A 14,690-nucleotide genomic window follows, 5' to 3' on the forward strand; every position below is an offset into this window, starting at 1 on the left:
TATATATATATATATATATATATATATATATATATATATATATATATATATATATATATATATATATATATATATATATATATATATATATATATATATATATATATATATATATATATATATATATATATATATATATATATATATATATATATATATATGTATATAGATGGCTTAATAGTACATCTACTTAATTATGTAGAAACTACTTGTATGAACAATTGTTTTCCAAATAAATTATAAATTGATACATTATTGGCCATATCGATCAATCCTCAGGTTGCCTGGCTCTGCTCTTGTCAATTGTCATTATCTCATTCGACCTATATAATGGGGCCATGTCTCAGTGCTGGCTCAACTTTGGTGTGCTTCTCTGGCTGTCGGGCAATTTCGTATGGATGGTTGGAGAATTTATAGTGGAGAATCCTCAGCATTTCCTTAGCGGAGGTATAATGTGCGAAGTTCGGTTCCACTTGTAGTATGCTGTTTTGTATTCCCTTCGTCACCTTGATTTTCGCATACAAGCGTTGATTTTTCTTTGACCATGCCAGATTACCTTCCGCGGTTTATTCTGATAGGTATTGCGACGCTCCTTGACGAGTGTGTGCAATTGAACCCTGAAATGCCATAGCTGAGCCAGTTCGTGTACACTTGCACGCTTGCACATCCTTGTCAATTATCTATATATGTGACCACTATAGTCCACGCAAATATGATATCACTCAGTTTAAGGCTATTTTTTTCTCTGGTACTCTGCTTGCTGTGCGCGCCTGGATGCTGTTTTCTAACAATGCTAACACCGCTGTCCAATCGCTTACCCTCCCCCACACTTGAATTTCAGACTCTGCCATTTCATGTTGGTACTATTTTCAGCATAGCACATGTTCTAAGTAGCAGTTATTGATTTTTCTACAGATGCTGAAACCTTTGAAGTTAGAAGTGGCCAGATATTCGAAGAGTGTACTAGTATCGCTGTGCCTTTCCTCATTGCTGGGTGTGCATGGCTCGGCTTGTACTATATTGTCCGAATGTTCCGTCAAGTACCCTATTTCAACAGATTAGACCGCTTCACACTCCGACAGGTATGTATATATCAATTTTTCGTTCGTTTGCCAGCTGTAGATATATGTACGTGGTTAGATAAGTTGTTTTCAACATCAATAGTTGAAGTCTATCCCTCCAGGCCTGTGCAATGTATAGCGCAATTAAAACACTAATGTTATTTGAGTCGTACTTACTCATGGGTGCTGTTTCTTCTGATTGCTGTATCTATTCTCTTTATCCCGACAGAACGAAAATATGCCCATGCCCCGATTCTCTCTCTTTTTCCGCGACTATTCCGAATATGCGATGGCTTACACATTTTTCTGGTGCTTGAAGGATCTACTGTGGGCTAAATTTAACATCATTGGCTATGGTTTGGTGTTTGTACCCACACTGCTGATATTTATAGACCTCGTCTACATCACCGCCACACACCGTGGTCAGTTTATAGAGTTCTTCCATAATCTAATTTGCCTGGTGTGGCTGGTAGCGAACTTGTTGTGGGCGATAGCTGAGCTCGTCATACCTGACAAAAGCGTGCCATTCGAGACTCGAATGATATACTGTTGGCCTAAGACATGGACTAGTGATTCACGCTTGTATTTGAGGTGTGCCGTGGGGTATCTATTCATGATTGCACTTGTGTTAGTGTGCCTGTTCCATCTCATGTGGATATGCATGACCTTCAGCGGACGTTTAGCAACACAAGACATACAAATGTACTACTACAGTAGCGATGTCGGTCCCGGTGCAGGTTCGCATATGGCTGGTAGTGATTTGTACAACGCAGATGCCGACTCCATCTTCTCGGGGGCCTTAGGAGCGCTCGGCTTGGAGTCGGGCATCAATCTCACCACAATCGACCGACATATGGAGTCGGGCATCAATCTCACGACAATTGACCGGCATCCCGATACCAGCTGGGGGGAGAAGTCGCAGTTAGAAGCTCAAAATAATAGGCCGTCAAAGTCGACCGCTGTGTAGCTGGAGAACCACTCGGTAACACCCATAATTTTAGTCAAAGAGTAACATTAGCGAGTTACCAGTGTGCGTTATGAAGATTTTTGTAAACTTCATAGCAGAACGTAAATTGATGCGAAACCAAGAAACCTTCGCAGATGACAGGCCAAGACCGTGCGTTGCCGTGGTCAAAAGGACTCCCGGAGAAAAGATCATCACAGAAGAGCATATGACCTCAAGGTGTAAGCATCTACTCTAGTGTTACATGAATCTATATCCGGTTTCGAGCAAGCGAAAGTGCTGGTGCAACCGCCACCCGAACAATCTAGGGTGTGCTTCTGGCGGTAAAGAGCAACGACAAGGTCTGCAGTTCGAGTATTACTGCTAAAAGCCTCTACACCATCAACGTACAAGTAACCATGAACACAAAAATGAAAACTTAGTTATCAATTTCTCTCGTTTGAAATGCGCTTTTAATATGTAGTTGAAGTGTGCACTCGATTAGGCTCAAATATTGATTCTACCAGAAGATATTTAACTCGCGCTAGTGTTAATATAAACGTATATACTACAAATACACACCGTTGACGACCTTAACGTCAACTAGTTGAAGGGGTTGTATTCGATCTGAATCGATTGCGATTTATACTGCTGTTTATCATTCATCGCGTACTGCGGCGACGGATAGTATTGCCCAGGTTGCTGATATTGTATAGGCTGGCTATATGGCTAAAGCCGGTTGAAAGCCTTGCCCATACGAAGTTTGTTGATATTGCTATACAGATCTTGTGCGTTTCAGAAAGGGTCTTTGGTTTGGTCATCAATAGTATTATACGCTGGCAAGAGTAATGTACGTACATCCGATACCTTGTCATCTCAATCGATCAGATTTCTTCTCCCTTCTGTACTGCACGAGTAGGCGGTTCACTTGAAGGTGATGTTGACGAGGGCGACCTTATCACAACGAAGCTCGCATTGGTGAAATCACCGGCCGAAACCGTTCTAGTTCACTTTGTATCGCTGCTTCTTTTTTTGAGGATATCCTGAGCCGGTTATTTTGTAGCAACCCAAACAATCATGAACGTACAAATGGAAATTTGTGATGAATCCCAATTTTTTATCTCGTGTAAATTGAACTTTTAATGTATAGTTGGGAAGTGTGTAGACTCGATTGGGCTCAAATATGGATTCAATCGGAGGATCATTTTAACTCGCGCTGGTGTAAAATAAACGTATATACTGCAAATACACACCGTTGACGACATCGACTTCAATTAACTGAAGGGATTGTATTCGATCTGGTTCGATTGCGATTTGTACTGCTGCTGATCGTTCATCGCATACTGCGGTGGCTGATAATATTGACCAGGTTGCTGATATTGTATAGCCTGACTATATGGCTGGAATTGTTGAGCCGGTTGAAAGCCTTGTCCATACGAAGCTTGTCGTTGTCCATACGAAGCTTGTTGTTGTCCATACGAAGCTTGTTGTTGTCCATACGAAGCTTCTTGTTGTTCAAACGCGGCTTGTTGTGTAGTTGATTGATTGCTGAAAGGATCTAGAGCTTTTGAGAAAGTGTCTTTGAGTTGGTCATTCTTGGCACTATATGATGGCGTGGGGGATGTACGTACATCTGATACCTCATCATCCCAATCGATGAGATTAATTTCATCTCCCTTCTGCACTGCACGAGTAGGCGGTTCACTCGAACGTGATGCTGTCGAGGGCAACACTGACAGAGCGTTGAAGCTCCCATTGGTGAAATCACCGGCTGAAAATGTTCTAGTTAACTTTGTTTCGCTGCTTGTCGTTTTCTTAGGAGACCCCGAGCTGGTATTATCGTAGCCTGCAGAGGACGTCTTCGCATAATTATCTTGGCCCAAACCAATTCCACTATCAAAGCCTCCATCGACATCGGATGTTCCACCAAATTGTCGCCTGTTCATCTCATCCTTAACTTTCTTCTGCTTATCTGATAACTTTTTTGCTGCTGCAGCCTCTGCAGCGGCTGCGGGCAAAGTAACTGCTAATATAGGTGCGAATATAATACCACCGATACCTGAACCTGCTGTCCAGCCACCGGCTTTGGCCAGATGTGCTTTTTGTTTGCGCTTAAGTCTTTCGTTACGCTCCGCTAGTTCCTCGTTGGTGAGGTAAGCGTTATCTGCCGTCTTCCCCATGATGAATATTATGTAATGCTGTTATCGAATGTAATTAAAAATATTGACTATATGGCAAATCGAAATATTCTGGCAATGAATGACAACTACCACATACTATATATAGTGTATTTTAAAAATAATAGTGTGACTGTGCGAGTGTGACAATAAATTTTAGAGGGGTGAAAATTCAATATTCATTCTCATAATAATGTAGACTCTCTACTAGCCTCTCAGAGAGAGTACATAGTAATAATATTAAATAAAGGTATAGTCATGAACGATTTTAGTAATAACATACACGAGTCATGAATTCATGACGGCTCAAACATATTATTTATTTACCTTGTAACCTTACCTGACGCCGTCGGCTGACGCATGATGGCCAGATTTCTATTTGTTTTGAAAAATCAAAATCTTCTTTCCATATTTATTTTTTCCTATTGGAATTATTTCAGATTTTCCTTCTTTTGTTCATATTATGCATTTTTTTTCTATAAATAGCATGAATTCTTGTTAACTTTTTCAGCTCGATTACTCTAACGGACGGCTCAATAGTACTCCTAGTCCATCACCCAACCGGCCAAGCGACAGATCAGGTAATACCGGTACTCAGGAGTGGGTAGGTAGCCATACAGATTGAAATAAAGTATCACGCGTGAGCAGTTGAGCCATTTGAGCGCCTGAACTGCATATAAGTGACCAGTGAGCTCTGACACCGTGACTCGTGGATCCATGTATGAGGCATTGGTAGTGGAGCATTTGAAATTCGAATACCACCAAGAATAATTCGATCAACACATGAGAGAAGAGCAGCGAGGGACAACATCACAATATGTATGAGAGGAGTCAAGGATTCCAAGGAGTTAAGGTCAAGGCCAGGCCTGCGTAGACCGTTGGGGGTAACTGTAGATACTCATATTTACCATATTTATTTTTTATAGATATGGAATATGGCGAAAAATAGCTGTATTCGTTTTTACAATACGTGATACGGGATGATTTCTGGAAATTCTAAATATATAATATATCCAAAAGCTGACATATAATATGGAATATACGACCTAAAATTAGAGGGCAGACTGATTGAAGTCGAGTACTAAGGGGATATCGTTATTTAATGGTAGCCTGGAGGTTCAATTTGGCTTCTTCAGTGCAGAAAACACCTGCAAAAGAATTATGTTTTGGTAATAAAAGAACAATATTGGGGCCCTGAGGTCTGCCAAAACGTAAATATGGAATATATAGTGAAAAAGTGGAAATATGAGATATGCAATCCGAGCTACAGCAGTCAGCACGTTTTTTAAAACTTAAAAAAAACTAGGCGCATCTCAGTATCTGTAATCTGGTAAATACATAATATGAAATTTGTGAGAGAGGGCATCCATATTGAGTTCCCACTTCCCAGGCCTTTGAGGACTTTGAGGGCCTGTGACATTTTCTGTCACAGACTCGCAGTCTCACACAGTTGTCAGTTGTTACTTGTTCACCATTTCTCCCTTTTTGCCTTTTGGTCACAGTTCTGTCGAGTCTAAAATAAATTATCTAAAATTATAACTTTCAAGCCCCGGACTGGCGGACTCATCAGCCATTCAGCCTTGCCTTGCGAGTTGCGAGTTGAGAGGAGTAAATATTAACCGAGGAGTCGAGGACCCATAAATATATTTCCTTCTTTTTTTATAAACAAAACAAAACAATAGCACAGTACAGGTACATTCTGCTAAGTTCACGATTTCCGCTGTCCAGAGGGCCGTAATAAATACTATGTACAATTGTACATACATCGCTTAGGCGCTTAGTCGCTTCCTACAGCCTACTGTCTCTCTAGAGCTAGAGCTAGAGCTATTTAGCTGGTTAGAGAGTATCTGAATATGTATCTGGACTGTAATTTTTTGCTTTTAAAAAAAACCCAATAATATGTATATGTATCAATTTTGATTTCATAAAAAAAAATTAGACGGTGAGTACAGAGTAGACATCCAAATCGAAATACGGCACGTGAGCCGCCAGTCTGAACTCTGGACTCTGAAGTCTCTGGACTTAACGGAAAGGGACAATCGATTTCTACACAAATAGAAGAAAAGAGTGTAGACTTCATTTGAGTATTTATATAATTACCGCAAGAAGATTGCTCTTTATAAATGTTGTCTTATGCTCTCAAGCAGGTCCTGCTCTCAAGAAGTCTCAAGTTTGCAGTTTGACTTTGAAGTTAGAACTTTGAACTTTGAGCCTAAAACTCATTACGTTATGGGGGTGAAGTTGAACGTAAATGCATATTTATTCACTTTTAAACGTTGTAACGGTTGTGGCCTACCTAAATTTTTTATAGGCGTGGTTCGTATAGTGAAAACAGAACACACTTAGATGTTTACTTTAGTCCCGCAAGGTACACCTGTGAGCATACAAAGGACCGTACACGGAATGAAAGTTGATCGTAAACGTATATTTGTTCGACATATAAAGTTTTAACGGAACACGGTTTGCGGTTGCTGAGTTTGAGCTTCGAACTTTGAACTTTGATGTCGCTGTCACACATTTGATTCTGCACAATTAGGGTACCACATCCTCAACAAAGAATTGTACGGGGCAGTATTCACTGTTCAGAAGCATATGCGGGTGTTGTGGAGAGCTGTGTTGGAGATAACGCTGTGTGTATACAGATCATGAGCCTATTGTAGCGTTGTATGCCAGACAACTCCACGAGTTTCCCGACACTGTAAGAGGGCGACGCCAGCAGCGGTGTCGTGGGGTCATCAGAGATGATCATATTTCGACACAGCGTATATACAGGGGTGATCACCACCCGGTGACAGATGTGATGTCCCGAATGTGTCAGAGTACTTACCCCATAATGAAAGTGCAATGGGGTAGTCCGCAGTTGCGGGTTTCCTTTTCGACGCAGCTGATTCAAGAAGTGATGGCAGAAGAATATAAATTGGCGGTTGAGTGGTTTCATGTGTTGGATGAGAAGTGGGGGCCACATGATATTGACACAGCGTTTGCTTTGCCTGTGAACCAGCCGTTGAGTGTATATTTGACGCCGTCGTCTTTGAGTGTTTGACAGGTATACGAACATTGGTATACGAACATGAAACTTTCTCCTCTGGAGCAAGTGTTGCTCAAGAGAGTGGAGCCACAGGCTTGGGCGATATTGGTAACTCCGTACTGGTCATTCACAGTTGGTATACGTTGTTGGTTTTACTATTAGCTGATATTCCCATCTGTGTGCCACCAGAGTTGGCATGAGGAGCAGCCACCACAGCCTTTTACATCATGTTAGTTTGGTTGGGCCACAGGCGACAGCACTATGTGCTTCCAAATGTGGTATGGAATTGGGTTGTATAGACATGTGAAGTTCCAGCTGTCAGCCCAGTGGTGTGCCTGACCCAGGAATCGCAGGGTCCAGTGGTGCATATTAAGGTGTGTAGTGGGCTCGTGCCTTCGGCGCCACAGCGCTTTGATTATTCAGACGGTTATAGGTCGGTTGAGGTCCCTCCAACGGTGTTGAAAGCTTCTGTTGAGAGAGCTGAGCGTCGTGCTCAGGAATGATTCGTTGGAATTTGATGTGTGAGCTTTGCTAGCAACAAGGACTGGTAGGATGGCGCCTTCCGTGGTAGGTGTAGCCGTGAACTGGAATTATAGATTTTGGGGTCTTCTCTGAGGCACCGGGGGAAAGTGTGCGGTCCAGTTTTGCACTAACATGTTCTCCGATATGTTAGTGATTATGTTATTTACCACGCCTGGAGATTGGGTGCGTACTGCAGCTTTGGTTATACAATTTGTTTGGGTACCTTTGACTATCAAAGGTGATCTGTAAACTTCGATGGATATTTCTATGTCTTAAACTATGTTATATAAGTCAGATAGGATTTAGCAGTGGTAGCTTGTGTAAGAATGATCGGAACTGCCTTTTGGTATAATCCTTGATATCCTCGATCCCACAGGACATACCTCTAGCTGTTCTTTATTGAATAATTTTCACTAGAAGTACTAAGTACTCATGACAACATGTCTAATTTGTAGATAGACATAAGAACGTAAGTCAAGTTAATACATTAGCTAATATAAATAAAGTTCCGTCTGAAGAAAAAAGAAGAAAAAAAAGACTTATTGGATTTTGGAGATTGGCGGGAAGACCAAAATCTGTAAGTAGTAGTTCAGAGAATATAAAATATAGTTTATAGTATCCCACATTTACTATCGTCTCAAATAGGTCCGTCGTTGATTCATCCTCAAGGTGTTGCTTTTCAACTTGACTTTTCAAAGCATAATACGTGAGCTAACCCACGCATTATTGACGCAAGAATGGCTGCGACGGTGTGAAGAGTTCTCTAGCCTGGATGGCTGGATAACCAATGTACATGCTTGTTGTGCTAGTTACAATGCCACTGCACTGTCTAGTAGTGACATGTCCCTGTATTTTATCCATACGGGGCGCACCTAAGATGGGGTGCAGAGGACTTCTTTGCACAAGAAATTGCCCATTATGCTCCTGACGAGCAAATGATCATAAGTGGGGGCTCGGGACAGTCAGCACAGCAGGCTGCAGATAAGAAGCGGTCATTTCTTCCAGCTTTTGCGGTTGGGATGCAAGTTAATTTTTTGAGGAATGTGAGAGCGCATACCTTGGGTAAGATGTGGTATATGCTAGCGGAGATGGTGAAAGTTGAACACGTGAACATACACACCCTGCTGTTTGAAGTTAAAAATATTACTTTACATCGCACCTATGTACAGGCCTGGCATGATCCGGCTGACCCTCCTCAGTAGCTTGGCACGTTTGGCTCAACGTAGTACAATGGCTAGACTTATGATAACACGTCCTATGGCACGATTGTGGCTCAGCGGTCAGGGTGCGTAGAGAAATTGGTAGAATTTGTTGTTGGCTATGTCACATAGCTAAGGGTGGTGATTCGGTGGAACCAAATTGTGAGCTCCAGTTGATTCAGGGTAAGTTTCAAAGGGAAGTGGCGGCATTGTGTACAGCTGCGAAACCTCAGATAGGCACTTTACCCTTGACCCATGCGTTTGAGATGTCAACAAATGCTGCTTTTCGACCCAAACAGCAGCGCAAGGTGGAGGTTGATGAGGTGCAATACAACTGAATAATGATATGGTGTTTATGAATAGTGGTGTATACATGTAACTTTCCTGTTGATGGTGTACCACTTGAGTTAAAGACCGATGCAAGCAATTATGGGATTGGTGGCACATTGTTTCAATTGGTTGACGGACGCAAACACTACTTGATATTTTTCTCAAAGACTCTCAACAAGGCACAGCAGACATATGCAACCCAGATGAAAGAATTATTAGCACTTACCTATGCTCTGGTTTACTTTCACCATCATATCATTGTAAAGTGTACGATTCGGTCTCTCAAGGCTATATTAACACCTTAGAATAAATAAACGCGTAGGTAAATTCTAAGTATCGTGAAAATTTCAAAATAAATAGACGAAATGAGACTTTTAGTAAAGTTAGGTATGCCTCGTGAAAACAGCAATACTCTGAGGAATTGTGAGGCTGAGACATAGCCTATATATAATCCTCTCAGTACTGTTTCCGCCGAAGGGGTTTTATTTAGTGCTTCGTTGTCGCTCTATTAAAAACTATGGTATGTTTCGTTGGGGCGAATCTGAGAGACACATAAAATCCTATCTTTAGAAAAGAAAAGAAAAAATACTCTTGATGTCCTTAGTTATTGTCTTAACCGATAACTTGCCACTTATCAAGAATTACCGACTTCGCCTTCATCAGACTGGCACATCTGGTTGGCTGATCGGAGGATCAACTAGGTAACGTTAAAAGTCCCTAGAAACCTATATTCGGTTGAGCTATCTCGCTACCGACGTATTCAAATATAAATAAAGTTGGAAAGTAAATACAATTATATCCATAGAACTAGACCAACTCTTATGTTTGGTATTTTACTGGGGTCTTTTCATGGCTTTGTCCAAATATCTGATATGTAAAATGTAAAAGGTATTAATTAATAAAACCATTAAAACCCATTTAGGAAACTTAAAAGTTCCTTGTACTATTAAGAGTGCGTTTTTAGTATACATACTGCTTAAAAGTACGTTTATAACATGGTGTCTAATGTGGAGGATCGGCTATTACACAGACCCCACCCAGCTTTGAGACCCAGGAGAAGCAAGTTGCTCACTCAAGCTGATTATGGGTCAAAAAGCAAGAAAGGAAAAACGGGTCAAAAACATTAAGTAGCATAACATATAGTTAATGTTTCTCAGGCGGAGAAGTTAAGCGTTCTCGGTTGCCCTGTGAGTTTTGGGCTTAGATACAGTAGGTCCGTGGTTGTCGACTGGAAGTTTCTTACGCTTCGGTGTCTTAAGCACATATGAAGGGTGAGCATTAAAGCTCGGGATAAATACTGTAGGCGGGTCAGTTTTGACTTCCGTGCCTTTAGACGATGAAAACATGCTATCTTTTTCAGCTTGTGACTTATGCAGGCGTTTACGCCATTTTCGATTGAAGGCTTTTAAATAGTCTTGATTATCGAAAGCATCTGAATTCAACCCAGCGATTGTACCGTCTATAAAGCGTGTACGATAGTATGTATAGCCTCCCTTATCCATTCTCCATATAATGTCTTTAAATCCAGAACGATCAAGAGGTGCATTAGAGTCATGTCTTCTTGCTAGTAGAATCTCTGTAGTCGGAATACGACTTGTGCCTATATTAAGCGCACTAGAACCATCGGGGTTATTTACCACGTACGTTCCGCTTTTGTGTCTGCTACAGAGATTATATTTGGACCTATCCATTTAGATGCTAATACAGTAGCATCGGAATTACGTTGACGGATGTTAACTCTGTCACCAACCTGATACTCTGCTATCTTCTTGGTAGTATTCCAACGCTTTTGCCTTTTTAATAAGGCTATATTGCGTATTTCTCGCAAGCAAGGATATACAACGTTATAAATACGTTGTAACTTCTCTAACCATGGTATCTCATGGTGATCAGGTTCGTCCTTGTTAAAGGAGATTTGTAACTCACTATATCTGCCACGAAAATAGCGAGCGGGTGTAGTTCCTGTAACCGGATCAGCATACTCGTTCATCTGGGTTTGTACCCACTTAAGGTGGTACGGCCAATCATCTGCATCATCCGTTAATACAGTACGCAAGAAGAACTTAAGTCTTCTATGGCGCGTTTCATTCGCGCCTTGCGTTTGCGGCTTATATGGCACACCTCTATTTTGTCATATGCCTGATACGAGTACTGGCGATTCCATTACGTCATTGCAGAACTCACTACCGTTATCAGTGCACATAATACCTGGCCACTCGTGGTTAGCAAAGACTTGGCAACATAATTCTGCCACGGTTTGCGTATTCTTATCTTTTAATGGATAGAGCAAGTTAAACCGTGGCGCCACATCAAAGAAGTGGCATACGTAACGGTCGCCTGTGTGCTCGGACGTGTGCAGGTCAACCAGATCAATGGTGACCCTACGCCATGGAACATCCTCAGTCACACTCTTAAGCGGTGCGAACCCATAGCGCTTGATCTGATTGAGATCACAGTCTGTACATAACTGATATACTTTATCCACTAAAATTGCCAGCTTAGGGTGCGCTAACCTATTTTGCTTGGCATCTTTAAGTGCTTCTACTACGTTCTGGTGCTTCAGCCTATGATTTTGCGTTTGCCAAGCAAGAATGTTTTCATCATTCTGCTCCTCCAGAATAAAGGTAGGGTGTTGAGAATCCACTTGCGTGGTCTCTAAGTCTGTAGAGTTTCCAGGCTCCTGTCCTGCTTTCGCATGAAAGTCATTAAAGTGTCATTAGTGTGCTCATGTGCGTTACATACACCTGACTTATTAAATAGTCTCATTATATGTGTATACGCTTCAGGATTGTCTTTCATTAATCCCTTTAGAAATAAGGTTTGAAAGACCTCGGCTTGGACTTTATGTTATTAAACAGAGTCCTAGCTCGAGACTGACGCTTCTTAACAGTAGTGTCATTAGTAAATTGTATTTCTTGTGCACAGACTTCAAGTGCTGTGTTGCCTTTGAACTGCTTAACATTGAATTGGGTGAAGGTCTCAGAAGGGGTCCATTTGGTTGTTCCAATGGGATCTTTACGACATATTATAGTATGTCTCCAGGGCGTCTTCTGGACGGCTCGGGTATCCTGATATAGGAAAGTATCTACTTCCCTATCTAAATATATTGGCTCGCATTGTATCATGCATATTAATTTATTGAGCCATGAATCTTTTCTCCGTTATGGGCAACACAGCGCGATGGTAGCTTTATGAATATGAACATAATTTAATAGCTGGGCAATTAACTGCCATGGTGGATTAGCCCACGCAATATGTTTGGAGAGGCCTATTTGAAAGACGTCTCCCAAAGGATGATTTAAAGTCCTGTAATTCGATAGTTGTGCATTATGATGTGCAGCAAACATATCTATGGTATGTGGCCCAAATATCTTTTGAGCCAGTGCAAACCACCTGGGATTACACTTCCAGTCAGTGGCTAGCAACTCACGTATGGATTTATTAAAGTCCGGTACGATGCGTAATAACATATCCGGTAAATGGTTATGAATTCCTGGCAGTTGTTTTATATCAAAATGAAACTTTGAAATTGTATCATGCCAGCGACTCAGTAATTGTGAGTCGGGTTTCATCTCTTTTATTTATTGAAGAGATTTCTGATCACACATCAGCGTAAATGCTGTTCCGTATAAGTAATCTCGGAAGTGTGTTAGAGCTGCCAATATGGTTAATAGCTCTTGTTTAACGGTTGCAACTGTGACGCATTCATTGCTCGACTAAAGAATTGTATATATCTAGGTTTGCTATCTATAACCTGATATAATACCCCTCCTAAGGCCAAGTCGGAGGCGTCCGTTGCTATTTCAAACGGCACGCCATCGACTGGTCCTTGTACAACAGGGGCTTGCTGGACTGCGTGTTTGAGCGCTTTAAATGCGTCATCACACTCTTTAGTCCACAAGTCTCCTAGTTTGCCTTTATGGCATCTTAAGTGTCCAAAAGATTTAAGGTAATCAGCTAAGTGTGGTACTCCATCTGAAAAGAAGTTTACAAACCCATACATGCTGTTAACATCTCTTTCTGTAGTTGGTGTTTGCCAATCTAACAGGTGTTCTACCTTACCGGGGTCGATTTTAATACCTTCCTCAGATATACGGTAGCCTAAGAGCTGTATTTCGCTCATGGCGAAGTGGCATTTCTTCTCGTTAATCTTGAAGTTTTGTTCGTTGAGTCTCTGAAGGACTCGTCTGACTAATGTGGCATGTTCGCTTTTAGTCTTAGAAAAGACGACTATGTCATCTATATAGACTTGCACGTTAGGCATGTCTGCAAACATTTCCTCCATTACTTGTTGGACAAATGCTGGTAAAGAGTGTAACCCAAAAGGTGCACCTCTGAACCTGTATTGTTTACCTTTCCACGTAAAACTAAAGTATTTACGATGTGGTTCATATACCTGCATTTGATGGTATCCTTGTGTAAAGTCTCTAGTTGTAAATACTGTAGCACCTTCCATCCTTCGCAGTAGCTCGTTTATACGAGGTAAGTGAAAACTATGAGTCGGCAATAATTTATTTAGCGGACTCATATCTAAACATACTCTAACTTTCTTAAACGATCCGTCAGAGTTATGTTGGTCTACGGCTAACAGTGCCAAGTTAACTGGCGTCTGTTGATAGTTAATTTCTATCACTCCATCTGCTAGCCATTCCTCAACTTGTTCTTTTACCACAGCCTCGTGTCTCCAGGATACATAGTTCCTTGAGGGACACGTTAACTGTGTAAAGTCCACCTTGGTTAAGTCAAGGCTGACATACCCGTCGTTAAAACGGAATTTTGCCCAATCTGTGATCTTTATCTTCTTATTAACTAGAATCAGATCTATGATTTTGTTCGCAAAGTCAGGTATTGATGCCTTGACTGTGTCTGACGGGGGCTTATATGCATTCAGACAGCATTTCTTAATCTCCTTAAATGTAGGTTCCTTGTCCTTCGCCTCCGCGCGTGCCCGTTTATTGGGTCGCGTGGATAGAGTGGAGACACGAGCACGTGTATGTTGGGGTCTCTCGTTTGAGGTCTGCCTGGATACGTACCCGTGATCGGTGTGCTCCCGCGGCTTTTTAACAGCCGCTTTTCCCTCCGATGCTACTCGGTGTGCGGGAAAAAGGATGGATACAGTATCATAAAACTGTTCCCACGTAAGTCGGGATAGATAAAACTTTGTTTCATGTCCCTTGTCTCGAGCCTCGGTAGCGTGTTTACGTCGCAACTCGGTGTACAGGCTCTCACGGTCGTTATTCCCTATGTTCTTACAGAACACGTACATAACCAGGAACTCGTACCATCGCTGAGCTGTGTCTTTTGTTATATCTGGACGTTTAAGGTAAGCATCAAGTTTCAGAATGTAACCCTGAATAAGAGTATTCTCAACTGGTTCAGTTAAGATTGAACTCAGTCCTGGACTGCGCATGTCCTTGCTTAATAGGGACG

At 41.6% G+C, this 14,690-nt stretch overlaps 2 protein-coding genes across 2 annotated transcripts; one reads left to right on the top strand and one right to left on the bottom strand.

Annotated features, from left to right (window-relative positions):
* The first annotated feature begins 276 nt into the window (after nucleotides 1-276).
* On the top strand, nucleotides 277-2,447 carry SARC_09326 (hypothetical protein). The gene is made up of 3 exons (XM_014296659.1): nucleotides 277-447; nucleotides 916-1,082; nucleotides 1,291-2,447. Exons 1-3 carry the CDS (start codon nucleotides 339-341, stop codon nucleotides 2,026-2,028), a joined length of 1,014 nt encoding a protein of 337 aa, XP_014152134.1. The 5' UTR covers nucleotides 277-338; the 3' UTR covers nucleotides 2,029-2,447.
* A 12-nt stretch (nucleotides 2,448-2,459) lies between these two features.
* Nucleotides 2,460-4,248, bottom strand: SARC_09327 (hypothetical protein). The gene has a single exon (XM_014296660.1). The coding sequence runs from the start codon at nucleotides 4,182-4,184 to the stop codon at nucleotides 3,279-3,281; it is 906 nt and encodes a 301-aa protein (XP_014152135.1). The 5' UTR covers nucleotides 4,185-4,248; the 3' UTR covers nucleotides 2,460-3,278.
* Nucleotides 4,249-14,690: the final 10,442 nt, after the last annotated feature.

This window comes from Sphaeroforma arctica (assembly GCF_001186125.1).
Source record: "Sphaeroforma arctica JP610 unplaced genomic scaffold supercont1.936, whole genome shotgun sequence".
NCBI lineage: Eukaryota > Ichthyosporea > Ichthyophonida > Sphaeroforma > Sphaeroforma arctica.

Excerpts from the sequence above, each read along its gene's own strand:
- SARC_09326 (XM_014296659.1), top strand. The coding sequence starts at position 339 with ATGTCTCAGTGCTGGCTCAACTTTGGTGTGCTTCTCTGGCTGTCGGGC. Across the intron at positions 448-915 it reads TCAGCATTTCCTTAGCGGAG|ATGCTGAAACCTTTGAAGTT; the intron begins GTATAATGTGCG and ends ATTTTTCTACAG. Across the intron at positions 1,083-1,290 it reads ACCGCTTCACACTCCGACAG|AACGAAAATATGCCCATGCC; the intron begins GTATGTATATAT and ends TTATCCCGACAG.
- SARC_09327 (XM_014296660.1), bottom strand. The coding sequence starts at position 4,184 with ATGGGGAAGACGGCAGATAACGCTTACCTCACCAACGAGGAACTAGCG.